Here is an 18,796-nt window from a genome sequence, read left to right as displayed (position 1 = left end):
TTTAAAATTGATATTATCCGTGACCTACTCTACAGCAGTGATCCTCGCGGTGGTTGATAACGACCACTAAAAAGTCTGGGCCGATCACGCAGGTCACCCGTGCAGGGACACGCGTCGTCGCGTCCTCGGTCTTGCACCGGGTCAACCTGCGCCGTGTATAAGTACGATTATAATATTATTATTATTGTGACGACGTATTATCGAAAACTCATTTTACGCTCTTCCATTATGCAACGGTACAGGCGTACTGCGCAGGCCGCGTGTTGACAATTTAATTGGGTCGATGTACGTTACGTTTCCCAACACTCGACACACATAATATTATTATTATAATACCGCGGCACGATTAATCGCGATATTATACGCATACAGAGCGATTTTTGATTGAAGTCGCGACCGCTCGTTATATGCCTCATCGGTTGATTCTCATATTTTTTCCGCGGTTTTTACGATTGTCATAAATCATAATATTATACAGTTAACAATATCAATTAATACTAAAAACATACATACATTTTTTTATCGACGACTAGAATGGTTGGGGCATGCATGGAGAGCAGATGGGTAGTTAATTAAAAATGTGCTAATCGATAGACTAAATGAAACGAGACCCCTAGGACGACCCAAAACCCGATGGATTGACGTAGTTGCCAAAGATATAGTAATGATAGACCAGAACGCAACCTTAGAGACAGCGTATCAGAGAGATAGATGGAGAGAGATTTTAATGGTAACGCTGGTCCTGGATGGACCGTTAATCTGATGAAGAAGAATTTTTTATCAGTTTTTTATGACAGTGATTTTTTTAAGTTCTTAATCTTCTAGTTCAAAGAAAAAGAATTCATCTATTATAGACATTTTTTGACCTATAGATGATGTTATTATCTTAAATCATATATTCATATGATTATAAGTATTTGTATATACCTACAAGAACAAAGATTTTATAGAAGGGTTCAACTTGGATCACGAATTCCGTGGAGTTCTTGCCACTCCAGCCATAATATTGTACCCCAATTTAAAAAAAAAGGTTTATTGGTGATGTGTCGGTCTGTTGGTACTTACAACATTAACCAGACATGAAGACAAAATTAATATGATAATATTATACCTATAAAAAACTATATTACCATTAAACACAGATAAAAGCGTATGTTTAATCTTTAATGTCCGTTTAAGTATGGAGGTATGCTCGGATTAAGGGGGCAAAAGGGTTCGGTTATGTGGCCTGTTTTCCCCTAAGTTAGGTTTTAATAATATTAAAAAGTATATATAATCTAGAAAATTAATTTACCATGATAAATAATAATTGTTTACAAAAATGTAGGTACATTTGAACAATAAACGAACTCTAAGATATACAGTAGGTGTCTCCATATAGGTACATAGCGTTATCTAATCTATATATTTGTATTATCTAGATCAGGGGTGGCCAACATTTTTCTATATCGCGCTAAATAAAAATTACAAAATTGAGAATGTACCAGAAAAATTAATATTTATTATTTACTTTACAATACCTAATATAATATATTATTAATAGTACCTAATAGCGATGGTAATAATCTAATTTATTAATATGTTATATCATTAGTTAACCTTATTAATGTAGTTATTTTGACACAAAATATGTTATATTGTTTAATATTTACGACTTTTATGATTTATTTAAAATTGGAAACCATAATTTTAGAAATATTTAAAAATTATATGTTATTTTATCTGACGTTAGCGTGTCATTCAATAACGTCAAACGTGCCACAGGTTGGCCACCCCTGATCTAGATACTTTTTTTCATGTAGGTATCTCGTCCATCCCTGTATGTAATTATATTTATTTGAATTCCTTCAAACTACAAAAGTGTGTATAAACATCGTTCCTTCGACAAACTCAAAAATCGAACGTGACAACAGGACGAGTGCATACGGTGCAAGCGAAAAATATCAAACGAATCACTCTGTATACATAATACATGTGTATATTATAACATACATAATACGTATAGGTATATAGCTGATAATGTTATGCATGTCGCATATATTATTATTACAGGTTGTCATACGACAACAAATAACACGTTGTTGTGATGTTGGCGCGAGCGATTAATGAAAACAAACAGGAAAGGACATATTTGTATTATTCTTTTTTTCACCGCGATAACGGTCATCCCACATCGTGTACCAAACGGGCAGCGGGAGAATGCGACGGCGATGGCGATGACGACGAGGAGAAGGAGTAACAATCAATCGTCCGTGGTGGTGATGGAGGCGGAGGAAAATGTGGCCACAGTATATAAACGACAACGACGATAATAATCATAATAATATTATAATATACGCGTTTCGTACAGTCGTGTTGGGCTTTTTTTCATAGTGACGAACCTTCGACGGACCTACACACGCGTACAGATTGGAATTGGACGAGAGGTCTCGAGCACGTTTTCTAGCCGCTGTCCCGTTCTCGTCACCGTCTACGTCGATCGACGGATCCATATTCGGTCCTCGAGGTTCCTCCTGCTGAACACACAAGAAGCAATTATTATATTATTGTGGCCGAAATCACAGTGATGGCTTCGTCGATTGCGGTTCAGGTGTCCCGGGCCGTTGCCGTCTTGGCGCTGTTGCGGTCCCGGTCCGCGCTCGGAAGTCCGCACGGAAATCTGCCGCCGCACGTTTACGCCACTGACGACGCCGTGACGCGCAGTTCCGGCGGCTTGCCCAACGCCACTACAGCCGACATCGACGTCCGAACGGACCACGCGAGACACAGCAGCTATAATGATGGTATGCATCACCCGCACATTTTTTAAGAACTTTTTTTATCACTTGAAATATGGTTTATACCACACAAAGCACCGCCGCGTCATGTCGATTTAACTATACGACTCATCATATATTATATTATATAATATAATAGTTATGTTATAGAACGAGTCTGTATCTTAAAAACCACTTCCCTTGTAAACTATTATAAGTATTAAGTGGTGTACACGGGGGTGGGGGAGGAGCGTTGATACATGGTATAAGAATACGAAAATGTTTTTATAAGAAAGAGGTATAATATACAATATAACCATATACCTCCTTCCCTCTGACTTTTCTTAGGCGAAATTAATCGACACGACGCTTGATTTATATAATACGACTGTGTTGAGCTATATATTATTACGTTATAGTACCTACATTTTATTTGATTTAAGTAGAACAAATATTTGTTCACGTGATGTTTATGGGTGTTATTTTTATCAAAGACTTGGCATCTACAAACCCCAAAATAGACGCATCACCTTTGATAAAATCAACTCTCGTAGATCACGTGTAACTCTATTATAATATAATGTACCTATATTTTCATTTCTGGAGTAGGTGGGTATATCGTATAATGTGTAAATCATATTTTAAAATATTAACTATATATATATATTGTAAAACAAAATCTATACTTATGAGAAATTAGTCAACTGTTTGAACATACAAATAATATAATAATACCAAGGTGGAATAGGAAATAAACTTTGGATATCAAATAATTAATTAATACGGCTTATAATAATCATACAATTTTAAAAGCTACCTACCTATTATAATACGATGATTTGGTAAATAGTCATCCAAAAAATATCACTAGAGTACTAGACCTAACTATATCTAGTCTCTACTCTCTAGATATCAATATTATATTATAATAGTCATATACATGAATGCAGTGCCATAATACTACCCTCCATGGCGCAATTGGTGAATTTTTATAATGTTATTAAATTACATTCTTACGTGTTAATCAATATAATCAATATCTTACTGCTATATTTTTAAATTATCTAGTCATTATAATTTTTTTATAATAATTTTTCATTCTAATAATAACATAAGTAGTGATACCTATACGGCTATAGGTACCTAAGTCATTATAGTAATTAATGAGGTATAATAGATATTATGGATATGTGAGTCTAATTACAAGAAATTTAAAATAAACAAAAAAAGCATAACGCTTCTTATTACCTAGTTATTATGTATGTAAATACAATCAGTGGTGACAATAGGGGATCAATCCCCCCCCCAATATGCTGTGTATAATATGCAAAAGTTTTCGGAGTCCAAACTTAGGGTCTCTAACTCTAAATACGGGGCTATTGGATAAAATACCCACCCTCCCCCAGACAGAAGCCTAAATACCCCACTGAATACTAAATGTAATGTTATATGTTACGATATGTCAATATTACAATAAATCATTGTCATTACTCATTAATATTAAAATAGTATCTTATTCTAGCGGAATAAGCTAATTATATAATATCGGACAAATCTAAATTATTGAAAACTCGATGTATTCACTATTCAAGATATTAAAAATAGGTATACTTACCTAATTTTAAAAAGTTTTAAAATTTTATGGAAAAACTACAATTTACAAAAATAATAAGCAAACGAACTAACAGATTATTTCGATTAAAATTAAGATTTTAACTAAGATTCAAAATAAATAAAATAAGTTTGATTAAAGTGTCCCTATAATTTACCTATGTATGTATATGCAATTAATTAAATTTAAAATTTAATAAATTCATAGGGGTGAGCATGTTTTATGTATCACCCATAGTATGGCCATGTATATATCCAATGGAAATTAAGAGAAATTAATATTTTATACACTGACTGAGACATATACATATCATTACTACTCGTGTTCATGGTTAAGTTGACCATATACGGTAACAATCTTTTCATTTTTGTAATCTATAATGTTTTTTTTTCAGCCTTCTCGGTGGACAAGTAGAAATGATGACTGATGATATACGATTATTTTAGTTTAAATAAGTTAAGAATATATTTTTTCGTTATTAATAACGATGTTATTTAATATTAGGATTTGTAAATCCTTATTCCTTATGCAGTACATTATTACCTAGTAATACCTAATTTAATGATTATAAATATAAAATAATATATTATTAAAAGTTATATTTATTTTGTCGTACAGTATATTTTACGCCATGCAGTATTAATATTTTACTGAAAGATTCTGCCATTTTACATCAGATAAAAATAAATAATTTACCTCGTTTATAATATCTAAAAGAATACTGGACAAAACATTATTTTATACATGTTATTAGGTGCATTATGTAAGTATAACGCTGTATGAGTAGGTATAAGATAATCGTGAAAAACTGAAATTAAATTTGTTTAAAATCATCGCAGATAAACTTTAATTTGTAATAAAACAAATCACAACAAATAAATTAATACAAGAGCAATGGTGGTTACACATTGTGTCCACAGCCCCCTGTATAGTCGTTAAAAGCTTTATTTTATATGGTATAAGTAATATGTTTTATAGTTTATATTTTATGACTTGTGTATGATGTTTTAGCATACTACCCATAGTAATATCCTACCCTTCCGACATAACACTATCAACGTTTCAACGGAAGGGTGCAGTAAGGGTGTTCGAAAACAAAACATACGTATAATATTATTGACATAAATAGGCTATTGATCTTCACGGTTAACACGTACGGAAATACATCAAAAATATGTACCCTATTTTGAGGATGGTATGTGAGTTGTACGCGTGTAGTTATTTTAATGGACAACTAAAATCCCCTTCAGCCACTGCATTGACATTGAGTTTTCAACCCTCGGTACTATATTTTCGGAGAGTTTAATATTTTCATTTTTATTTGACAACAGCGTATTTTATGCCCACAGTAAATAAAACGTGACGTCATATTCTATTTGTATAATATATAAATATTTAGTTAATTATAATTAACTACACTGGACACTCAATGATTTTATAAAATTTAAATTGAGTCAAACGCTTACACTTCCGAGAAAACATCTATAATTCAAATAAAAGTAGATAATGCCCGAAATGTTTCCCCTCTAAAAAACCGAAGTTGGAAGTTAAAAGAGACTCTCCACAATTTAATTTTTGGGCAAAACCTCCATAATTCGAATTAATATTAGCTCTAGAATTGTTACAGTGGTTTTATCAAGAAAGAACAGGAGGGCATCAGCGAAGTAGTTCCAAAACAATTAACAAAACGAGGAGCTAACGGTGCATCCTTGCTGAGCTCATGGATCAGGCTTGTGGTGGCTTCCATATCATTTGATGAATTTTTCATTTCAACGATGGTATCGCCACTGCTGAATGATAGCAATATTTCTAACAAGAAATCCCTACAGTCATAATCTACGTCTTTTTAGCATGATGACTCCGATCAGGACCATAAGGAAAATGAGGCAGAGGTTCAAATCATATCAAAACTTGTTTGACAGTATTGTGCCAAATGTCAATTATTTAAGAAGTCAGAAATGGATCAGGAAAAATGGGATACAATTTTCAAGGATATCATCACTTTGGACCAGATTGTTATTTATGGACAGTAATTTATCTCAAAAGAAGATAATTGATTTTTAAATTAAGTTTAAATTCTTTTACACATTTTCTATAACTTTCTTTACCTAATTCGAATTTTTCCTATATTCTCATTGATAATTTTATGTCTCATTAGTTTCTCATTGATTAAATCGAAAACCTCGATAAATCTACTTTTCAGCTCAATCCTTCAAATTTTGAATTATCAATGAGTACCTAACCTATACCATGTATGTTAAATTTGTCACTTATTGTTATTAAGTTAGGTTTATGTAATTATGTTGCGTTACTTGTTAATTATGTTCAAAATAACAAACTATATATGTATTCTGTAAGTGTTAGCAAAATCAGCAAAATCTTATTCAAAAAAATAGTTCTCCTATATTTCTTATTTATTTTCCCTTAAACTTCTTTTAGATATTGTATGTATAACTAAACTGACAAATTAAATAATATCTTATACTAATCTTGTACATTATAATATTATATATATAAACTCTGTTTAATGAAATAAATAAAAAAAATAAAAACTACTATCATGCTATACAGTAGATAACTGATAAGTATAACATATTTATGATGAATAATAATCATATAATACCTATATGACAAATGTATTATATTGGATTTGATTTTTAAATTGGCCAACAATTTCTGGTATCCTGAATTTTGTGAGTTAATTATAAACGACAATACCTATACCTCAACCATATAATATATTAATATTATGGGCGTTAAAGTCTTTACGTTTCATCTTAATTAATATCGTTGATATTTTTATGTAGCATGGTTAAACAAACCACGTAGGTAAATGAATAATCTGAGTTTGAAAATTGAAATACCTTCTTTTTTAAATTCTATATAGCATTCATCAATCATAATATAATACACCACGTAGCTATGTACATATAACGTCATATGCTTAATATGCAATAGACAGTGCATACGGTTATTTACCTAATAATTAATGATCAACGAGTAAATGACGCCTGTGCAATCCTGGATGAATAAATTCGTGAGATTTACAAATCATTAGGTTTTATAAATGTGTCAAATCGTATATCTAAATATTTAAATATTATTTTTCACGTTTAAATAAAATCATTTACATATTATGTATTCAATGCACCGCAGTGATTTGGGGTAGTGTTCAAATAGAAAGCTACTCATATAACCAACTTACATAACTTTTTGAACACCGAAAGGTATATAGGTATTTAAAAGAAAATTATATTTATAATTTGTAGAACATAATAAAGTTAAGCTTCAAAATCATAAAACAAAAACCTCATGCAATGTATTAAGTAGGCACTTACCTATAATAATATTTTGGGCAGGCTCTTGAAAAAATGATTTCCGCGAGCACAAACGCCACGGGTTGGTGAGTGTTGACAGTTGACACACCCTGTATGTTATAGCTAATAGTTAATAATTTGACATACTAATACTTATGCGTAATATTGCAGCAAATGCGCAGTGTATTGTCTATAATATTATGCTATTCGCCATTGTCATGCCCTGCAGCCACGGCATTGAGTCCATTAATCATTTAAAATGGCGTGACACGCAATGCATTGTATACGCGCTATTACATATTATTATAATATATTATGTATTATCACTTATCGCGTATAACATATTATAATGTTGCCAGTATGTTGCGCCTTGTGCTGTCGACGACGAGCCACATAATCTTTGTGACACGCATATTATAATAATATTTTGTTATAACAAGAATATATTCTTCTCCAAGTTATTATTTTTTCGCGGATTTACGTAATCGATTATATTGACATCGAGATGCTGCCAATAATATACAACGATCATACCGCATATTATATGATAATAATATTATACCATTATTATAGCTATTATCATAGCAGCCATCCGATGACGGTTCGGTGGATTCTCCTTGAACCGATTTCACCCTCAGCCACGGTGCAGGTATATTATATGATAATAATACGATGTACTTATGGCTAATATGATATTATGTGTGTCACAACTCGCGATGATTATATTGTTATGTACATATGTTATTATTATATTATTACTGTAATATACATAATATCATTGATTATAAATACTAGTACTATATAGTATTTATAATCAATGATAATATATATTACTTATTACGCCTTAATATATATACCGGCGTGTTTACCGCAGATATTTTGGTAGGTGAACCTATATATATATAATACAATTATTCCCAGTCCCGGTGTAGTATTATAAAATCAATATTGAAGGGCCGAATGCAAATTTTATAGTGATGCACTTTATTATATTAATATAGGTAAGTATAGTAAGTACTCTTAAACATATCGCAAAATAATCCAAATAATAGATAGAAATCACACTGTTGAAAATATATTTATTTTTATAGCCATTGCACATAGCCACTACATGTAGTTAAAAAATTGAAATAATTTCAGTTTTTAAAATATAAAGTCTATAATATATTATATATAAAATAAATATAATTGGGAAATGTATATTTTTTAGGAGTCCTATTTTCTAATGATTTTATTAAACAAAGAAAATAATTTATGGTATATATAACACACCTCAAGGATTTTGATGTCACCTATATACAATTTGGTGACTGTGGAAATGTCCTCATTACCCGCTCATTAACAAAGCATGTCAATGTACCGGAAAGTCCAACGGGTAAAAATCGAAATTGGTAATTATCGTATTACATGAAAATTTAAATATCAAATAACATAGAAACTGATGCGAGTATGATCTCTACTTCTACAGTTCTGCGGCCGAAAAAATATAAAATAACATAATATAGTCATTAAATTATCATATAGACATATTGTCACGTTTTTTGATAATATATAATATTGCATTATTGCCCATCGGAGTAAGTAAGTAGACGTTGCAGGGAAGTGAACATCGTAGAAGAATAAACATATAATTCAACATTCGTCATGGTCTACTTAATTCCGGGTTCTCGACAACAAGGTTTTCCATTACACTGTCGTTAAACAAAAAAAATTATTAGATTTTAGTAGGTTTTGATATCTGATTCTTAAATCGTTGAAACTAATAGGTATGTTAAAAAAATATTGAACTCGTTTTATAAGGGTTTATATTATATGAACATATTCTCATATTATCCCATAATACTGCACCGTTTCCAAAACTTCAGCTTTGATTGGCTTTCTATACTTGGGACGTTGGTTACTGACCAATCACAAATCCTTTCAAATCAATTGAGATCATGATATCTTATGATATATTATATGTAATAGGTATGCTTTTATAAATAATAACAGACTAATAACCAGGCACGTATACATGGGAAGGGGGCGTTCAACCCCCCCTAAAATTAATAGTTGTGGAATTTATTTATATCAATAATCTGTGACCCCCCCTCGATTTTTTTTTGGTGGAATTCCCTGCTAGCAACGTTCTTGAAAGAAAATTTACTAAAATCCTCATCACATTAATAGTCTTTAAACCATATAAATAAGTAATGTTAGGTCTTGATAATTGAATAATAAATTATTACTCAATTTCGAGTCAGTCACTACTTTTTAAAATGTTTAAATCCTATGATTATATAATTTTTTATGACCATTGTGGTAATGGTATAGGTTCACATTTTTTTTTGTACTATACCGAATTGTCAAACGATAAATACGATATGACTATTTATACACGGTAAAATGCATAGGTATAGCCTATAGGTAAGTACAGACTATATAGTAAACGTTATAGTACATGCTATAAAATGTAAATATATGCATCATGTACCTATTGTAGTTTGGTAAGTGGTAACTCGTACCAATACCTAATGTAATTTAAAGTGTATAACACTGCAATATTCATCCACGAGGAACGAATCAACTGCAATTTGAAATTATGGTATAGAACTGCATAAAACTGTTCATTACATTTACGCTCTCTTATATTATATTATACATATATATATTAGTAATATATATTATATTATATAAGACATTTGTAATTTGTATGATTTATTTCGTTTTAGAAATAATATATTATTATGTACTATATATAAAACAATTTTGATATTTTCTCAGAATTCCTTTAACTCGACGTCGTCAAATATATAGAGCTGCAGTATTATAATATTATGATTTATCTAATAATATATAATGAATATATTATGTAGGTATACTATTGGTGACTGAAAACAAAAATGAAATAATGAAATAGCACACAATAATTTTTTTCTCTCACAGTTTTGTTCAAAATACAAAAAAAAACATTGTTCACTTATAGATTAACACACCTATTAAATATTGATTATTAACAAAAAAAAAAAAAAAAAAATTAGAAAAAGAAAAGGTTTTAAAAAACATTATAAAATGACAAGATCACAAGTAAACAATATTATATAGGTACTTAATTATAATAATATAAGCCTACCAACAAATATTTCGTAAATCGAAACACAAAACGTCTTAATCACTATAATATATAGACACAAATATAAGTACACAAACGAACACGTATATTTTCAAGTTCATATTATACATAGTATTTAATATAATCGTAAAAAACATGCGAATTTAATTACGTTTATTATAAATTATAATATACACTTACGTTATACGTATTATTATATATCTATACTGTATTGCACAATTTGTTTATTGATCGGTGATGGGAAATTAGGTACATATTTTATATGGAATATTCTACTACAAAAAACAAAACCGCTTATTATTTTTTATTATTACTATTATTATTATTAATATTATTTGATTGCACACATTCGGGTAAAGCCCAGCTATTGACTAGTGTATAATTTACGTAAAAATATTGTCATTATACTATATTAACAAAACGTAATAATAACAACAATACCTAATAATAATAATAATAGTGATAATAATAATAATAATAATAATAATAATAATAATAGTATTTAAGTTACACAAAGTTTATGAAGTAATAATATTGTTTAAGTATACACGCCGCGAGAGAGGGAAATCGTTATCGGATTGTCCCGGGGACAAAAACTAAACGACGACATTTTTCAACGTGGTCGTCATGAAAAGCTAAAACATGAGATCATTTGAAGCTTGCCTCTTATGTTTTTTTTCATTTAAAAAACAACAACATAAATGAAACGAAAATAAAATTACATTTAACACAAATAAAAAGAAAACGAGAAAACAGCGGTGAAAAATGATCGTTCTGAATCATAAACACCACATAATATTTATAATAATACAATAGTCAATGACTATAATATATATATAATAATAAGTGATGATCAATGATATTAAAAAATCGATAGGTACTATGAATCGAATTTAGTTTTATCGAAAGTGGTTTATCCTAGACAAGATCCATAAATTAATTTTTTTTCCGATGAACGCTTAACTTTGATTCAGGAACAAGTTCAAGTTGAACTACTTGAGATTAATCCAAAGATCCCTAATGAGACTTAAATGTGTGGTACTGTGGTAAGTATATAATACGAAAGATATAAATCTTTGATGTTATTGGTTAATACAAAATTCGATATTGTGATACGATATCGGTATTAAAAAATGAAGTCGTTGGGTATCCGTATCACAAATATTAATACTGAACGTAGGTAAGTATATTGCATTGTGTTATAAAATATATATAATATCCATTGAGATTAGAACGGATACATGTATAGACCTTCGATGGTGCTTCCCTATCGTTTTCCATTCTCAGAACAGCCATTTTTCGCCCAATTAATAGTAAATGTCTTAATGATTATTACACATAATATCAATATAATTATAATAATTATACATGTATGTATATGTACAAAACATAAATGGTTTAAAGACGTTCGACTACATTGTAAAAATAATAAAAAATAATAATATTATATATTTAATTTGTATTTGTGACACTTCGAGAAATTAATAAAATGGAGCGGCCAGCGGCCATAAAATAATAATAATATAGTAATGTTTATTTTAATGTTTTTGTCATTGTTGGTTTGGGGTGCCGATTTAGAGAGTTGGGACCGAGAGGGGTGTAAATGTATAGTAACCAAGAGTATGAATGTGTATAAAAAAACCATGTATGATCAAAAAAAAATATTAAAAACACCTATCGAAACTTCGAAACACTTGGAAAATTGTTGTAATAATAGCAGTGATATAATGTTATTTACGAGAAAAATAAAACGACGAACATCTTATTAAACGACTATACGACATTAAACCTTAAACGTATCATTTGATACACGTATAATATGATGTATAATAATATATATATAAATAAATAAATACTTAAATTCTAATATTCTTATAGATTAAATGTCGTGTCGGATTTGGACGGTTTCTCGAACGAGAAACTACAATCGAAATCGCGATCACGATGACTAGGGACTCCACTCGCGTTTTTGGTCGACGTGTGATAATAAAAGTATACTATACACGTACGACCCAGTAATATTAATAATAATAATAATAATAATAATAATAATAATAATAAAATAATATACACATAACAATAACGTTATGGGTAAAAACGAAAAAAAAACAAACTGAATGAACAAAAATAGAAAGAACAGAGAAAACACGAAACAAAAATCGCAAAACGCCTACAAACTACATTTTGTCCTCGACCTCGGGTGCATATTGACCGCAATTTTTCGCTCACCCTCCACAGTGTTGTGTGGTCGGTAGCGTTGCAGTCGCCCGGGAAGAGGATATCATATTAGAAATACTAAATGGCCACATTCGTCACGGTAACGATTAAATTATCATTGGTACATCCTTAAAATTATATAAGGACTTAGCGTAAATGGAAAGAAATAGTATATTACTATATTATAACCTACCTATATAATGTTATTATCAATATTGTATATAATATATATACGATTATTGGATAACAATAATGTGATGTATAGTGTATACTTAACCTACGGAATTGCATCTTCCCAGCCTTAAAAATAAGTATGTTTAATTATTTTTTATTTTATTTTTTCTTATAATATTTTCTTTCTTTATATTTTATAATACGACATAACTTATTTATCATTCAAAATAACAATAATCTATTTAATAATACTTAAAGTAAATATTAAATTGTTAAAAAGGACCTTAAAAAAGTAGGGGTAAAAATATGAAAAAAATATTTCATCAATGTCAGTCTTCTGAAGGGAAAACGTACAACATAATAATAATAATAACAAAGTAAAAGATTAATTTAATTATTAACTATATTAATAATTAAATACGCAGTGCGTTCGGAACGCGTTTACATCATTTGTTGTCTATTTATATTTTTAATAGTTAATAATGTATTATGTTATATTATATTATAATATTATTATATTATATATTATATTATTATATAATAAATGGAATGTTTTGTATGGAATACTGAAATTGTATATAATATGGCGGAAATTATATTCAAACACCAGTCGAATCTAAGAAAAATTGCTTTATATTTGACTATATAATTACTTAGATATTATTTTATTTAAATTATGACATCGTAATAATTATATTGCATCGTATGGCCTGTCAAATTTAATTCGATACACTTATAGTTATAAGTTATAACAACATCGTTTTATGTCTATACCTATAATATAATATAATATTTATAATATCTGTAATATTATAAATAAAATTATATTATAACAAACATTAATTACCATAATAATAATAATAATAATTTTTTTCTTTTATTTAAAAATGGAGGAATTTTGAACCCGTGCTTTACGGTTGTCCAAACGACGGGTAAGTACGACTACGTGGGGTGGAGCGGCCGCGGTATTTGTGTATCACGTGCCCCACCCCACCCGCACACACGTACACGCGTTTGGGTCACCACGAAATAAATAGAAAATCGCCTCGAAAACCTATAATTTTGTTCAGTGTTACGTTATTATATTATATAATGTACTCAAATCGATAAAGTAAAATGCCTTTCTTCTGTTGTGCGTGCGATTATTGTGTGAGGATTTTGGGGGAAGAGTTATCACTGTTACACGACGAACAATAATAATATATTAATATATTATATTAAAATCAAATATTATTATATTTACACGACCGCGAGAGAAAAAATTATTGTAAATTATTGCAAGAGATTTCGACAGTTAGACATAATGGGTGACGGCGAGGGATTAAAAACTGAAAAATGAAAACGTCTAGAACACATAATTTATTATAATATTATATGAGATATATAATATAAACCTACCCGTTGATTTCTTCAAAATATTATTAATTATTCTATACATTGTTTTTTATTTTGTTTATTTATAGTTTATGCAGTATAATATGTCTTTCGATAAAAAAATATAATATACATTATAAGAAAAAACCACGATAATAATATAACCTATATACATCAATCGATCCGCAAGTGTGATCCCCATGGACGTAATACGCTGTTGTCTGATGATGAGTTATACGTATACGGTGACTTTATTGTGTGATTTAAATTATGTATAATATATGTCTTCTAACCAGGGCATATGCGTCGAATACCTGTTACATTTCACTATTCCAGCCCCTTTTAATGAAAAAAAACCTTAACGCACTCTTCGAACATAGGTAAAACTAATGTATGGAAGAAGCCAAAGAGGGGGAAGATATAACGCTTTTGGGTAATTTTTTTAATATATTTCGCATACTAAAATAGGGGTAGGCAATATGTTTGCATTATACACAGATTACTTATTTTATATTTTTGTAAGGTTCCGAAACCAAGAGGTATGAATGTTAAAATGTATAATATTTTATATTATACATTTCAGCGCTGCGTGACGGAATAAACTTAGGCGAAACAACGGATCTCTCTGTATAAAATATGTATAATTATTATGCTGAATATTCGTACACGGTGCAACCCTACTCGTATGTTAAAGGAAACAAATTACTTCACCCTATACTCTTGACGACCCTTCTTTTTTGGGGTCGTGGCACGAAAAACCTGACAAGGCTCACGTGACCGACCTCGTGTAACGCGCTTTGCCTGCCCTATTTTATTTTTGTTGAAAAGATTCGATTTGAATCCCGGAGGCCTGCGAATGGTTTAAAATGTTTAATGCATTTCGAAAAATCATATGCTCTTAGGGTATTTTGGCTCCCACATGCACGTCATAGCATCCTATATTCCTATCCATTCCGTCTTAAATCGTGCCTATATGGTGGTTACGAAGAAATGGACTAGATATTTTTTTTTGAGATGTGTCACCGAATTTTCTCCGATACCAATGAGGCGGATACAGAGAGAAATACGATTTTGCTTGTTACTCGATTTCGGTAAAAGAACGGGAAGATTTTGATGGTGCGAAGGAAAAAAAGCTTCCACTCCGCCCACATATAACATATCCATGGAAATTTGCTGTGGGTAAGTGCACCCCGGGCAGTGGAATTTATCGATTCGAGAACGTGGACGGACATGATGGGTGGTCGCGGGTGGACGGGTGCGCGCGAACACTATAGGTGAAACCCTTGCGCACGAGTCTATATATACTACAATAATAAATAATGTTTTACGACCAGCGATATTTCTTCCAAATTTTGTACGTACTGTGTCAGATCCGCAGAATCAAAACATCTTTGTACCTATGTATGTGATATTTTGATCACAATTATATGTTATTTAACCGAGCAGTATACTTACTGGCAACTGCATACTTCTCGAATATAATAACATAGAATACATATTTTATCAGAATGGACACTGCAGATAAGAAATTATAAGAGCAAGGTCATCTAAAACTAATTTGCCATTTTTTTGGAGTAAAATCAGTATGATCATATACAAATACATACACATGTATATAACGATATTATCTTCCTCCAACAAATTATTGTTAACATTTTACAGTGTCCAGAGCCTGATAATAATATTACGTACATAATATGGTACCTACATCAGTTGTGTTACGCGTTCTTCGGTGTAATACAAACATGGTATAGTTTTGATGATAATATATTATATAGCGTTAACTCGATACACGATATAGTTGGACTATGATGATAATATTATCCGAAAGTACACGATAAGTTTGTTCCAACACGCGTTCAAATTAACACAGAACTAGTGGCGGGAATATTCGCTGTAGTTTTCCCGTTCACACGCATCAGAAATACAAATTCAAACCGTCAGACGCGTCTGCTCCAACACGTCATTAGACCAGTTTTTAGTTTTGTTCTCAGGGATTCAGATGGGGACTTGGAGTCAGAAGCACTGTCATCGTGCACAGCCCGAATCGTGTGTGTTCCAACCACGGACTAAGATATATCTTAGTCCGTGGTTCCAACTGAGCTCCAAGTTCACGCATGCGCAGTAAACCAATCACGGATCCGTCTGCAGAAACTAGTCTCGAATTCCGTGTTGGAACAAACTTTATGTATGGTACCGTTCGCAGAGTGTTAGGGCCGTTGGATGGGTGGGGATAGGGGGGGGGGGGGTACGCGGTTGAATATAACAATAATTAATAGATAAAATAATAATATCATACAACGCGGTAGACACTGTGGGAAGACATGTTCCAATACACATAACTTAATATTTATACATTAACAACATCATGGTTTGGACGATCGACGGTATAATATATAAGTAACGTTAATAATATTAATAGCGACGCGCGTTACCGTTGCCATTGGTGTTACAACTGCTGCTGGCGGCGGCGACGACGACGCGGTTTGTGCTATGCGTGTTTCGCGGTGGTCACAGTTGAATGGCGACGGCGGCGCACTCATCACGCCGTCTGCAACACCGCGTTGAGCGTGCCGCAAGCCTTGAGCTCACTGAAGATCTCCGTGAAGTACGCGGGTTCGGCGTTGATACGCAACATTTTCGCCGACATGGCGCGGACGATGCCCAGGCACCGGTCCCAGAACGCGTCCCGGCTGTCCTCGACCAGGAACGGTTTTAGTGGATACGATATCTCGTTGCCCATGTACGAGTACGCCAAGTACAAGCACGTGAGCACCACGGCTTGGAGTTCCGGTTCCGTGGCCACACGCTCGTCGACCAGCTCTCGGACCAGCATGTAAACGAACACCACGTTTGCCGGGTTTATGAACGGCACATCCTGCACCAATGCAAAAACTATATTATAACGATGGCGAGTGAAAATAATTATTTATTTTATTTGTAATAATGTATATTATAATATCATAATAAACCGCAATAGTTTATATCGTAATATATAGTGGATATACCTATTCTATATGAATACGAATCGAACTCTAGTTCAACATTCAAACTCCTAAGTCAAGGGGGTCCAAGGATTTCTAGTTATTCGATATTTAGACTTTTTTGTTTCTTCACATGACGTTTATTAGCTCCTGTAAGCTTGAAGTACAAACAGCTGCAGCAACATAGGGAAGTAACACTATATTATACTACACCTACGTCATGATCTTAATTTCAACAGTTTAATGATACATTTGACACGTGTACATGACTTTTCCAATAATTGTTTGTTCTGATAAGGTTACAAATTCACTATATGTTCCCTTTTTCGGTACCTCATTTAAGTATCTCACCTAAACTAGCCTAATCTATGATAATTTAGTCATAAATTGATAAATACAGTACGTTTCAATGTCACAAACTGTTTGAATCACATGGCGTCTTGGATAGGTAATTCAAACACACCGTCTGGTTTTCATTTTTATGATACCACATAACATGTCAGACAATATATGGTATACCATATACCAAGCATAGTTATTATATTATACATATTTTTTTTTCTAATGACACTGACACTTCATACATAACAAGCTAAAATTTTTTTTTTATAATATTGAATGTAACGTATAGGTTTATTTTATTTTTGTTAAGTACCTAGCTATAGAAGTATTCAATAGTTCTCTACTCGACAATAAAGGATATTGTCTATTGATTATGTAGAACTGAAAACTCAATGCATTCCTCGTTTTTTTCATGATAAATGTCAATGACATTGTTATTTTATTCAAACTATTATAACTACACTTGCTATTTTTCGTGCTTATTACCAGTCGTTATAGTAATTAGTCAAAAAGAAAAAAATCCATCTACTTATCTAACTTTTGACACTATTCAAGGACTTTTTGTGGACCTTTTATCATACTTTTTAAAATATTTGTACAATAACTGAGCACAGTGTTAATTCCAGAATTAATCAAAATTGGTTTGGTATATCAGCCAAGTATAAGTCGGTAAATGCAAAATAAAATATGAGCCCTAAAATTATTAGTAATTTGATGATTTTAATACATTTAGTGAATAAGTTATTTTATAATATAATTTTATATTTAAGGATCCTCAAAAATTGTGTTATTATTAAATAACATATACATACTGTTATATATTATGCTATATATTAAAGGCAAGCAGATCATTGCAATATAGCATTTTAAAATTGTATGACCTATGGTTTTTTTTTTTTTGGGGGGGG

The 18,796-nt window shown here is 31.2% G+C and overlaps 1 protein-coding gene across 1 annotated transcript in view; it reads right to left on the bottom strand.

The window, feature by feature from the left end:
* Nucleotides 1-13,435: 13,435 nt before the first annotated feature.
* Nucleotides 13,436-18,796, bottom strand: part of LOC100168478 (cyclin-dependent kinase 5 activator 1) — a 14,232-nt gene continuing 8,871 nt past the window's right edge. Inside the window, exon 2 of the mRNA XM_001946976.5 lies at nt 13,436-17,440. Coding sequence (XP_001947011.2) covers nt 17,105-17,440 — 336 coding nt within the window. The 3' untranslated portion in view covers nt 13,436-17,104. The remainder of the gene's footprint in view (nt 17,441-18,796) is intronic.

Source organism: Acyrthosiphon pisum, chromosome A2, assembly GCF_005508785.2.
Source record: "Acyrthosiphon pisum isolate AL4f chromosome A2, pea_aphid_22Mar2018_4r6ur, whole genome shotgun sequence".
Classification (NCBI taxonomy): Eukaryota; Metazoa; Arthropoda; class Insecta; order Hemiptera; family Aphididae; genus Acyrthosiphon; species Acyrthosiphon pisum.
Note: the sequence above shows the minus strand (reverse complement) of the source record. Positions and strands in the feature narration are given on the sequence as shown.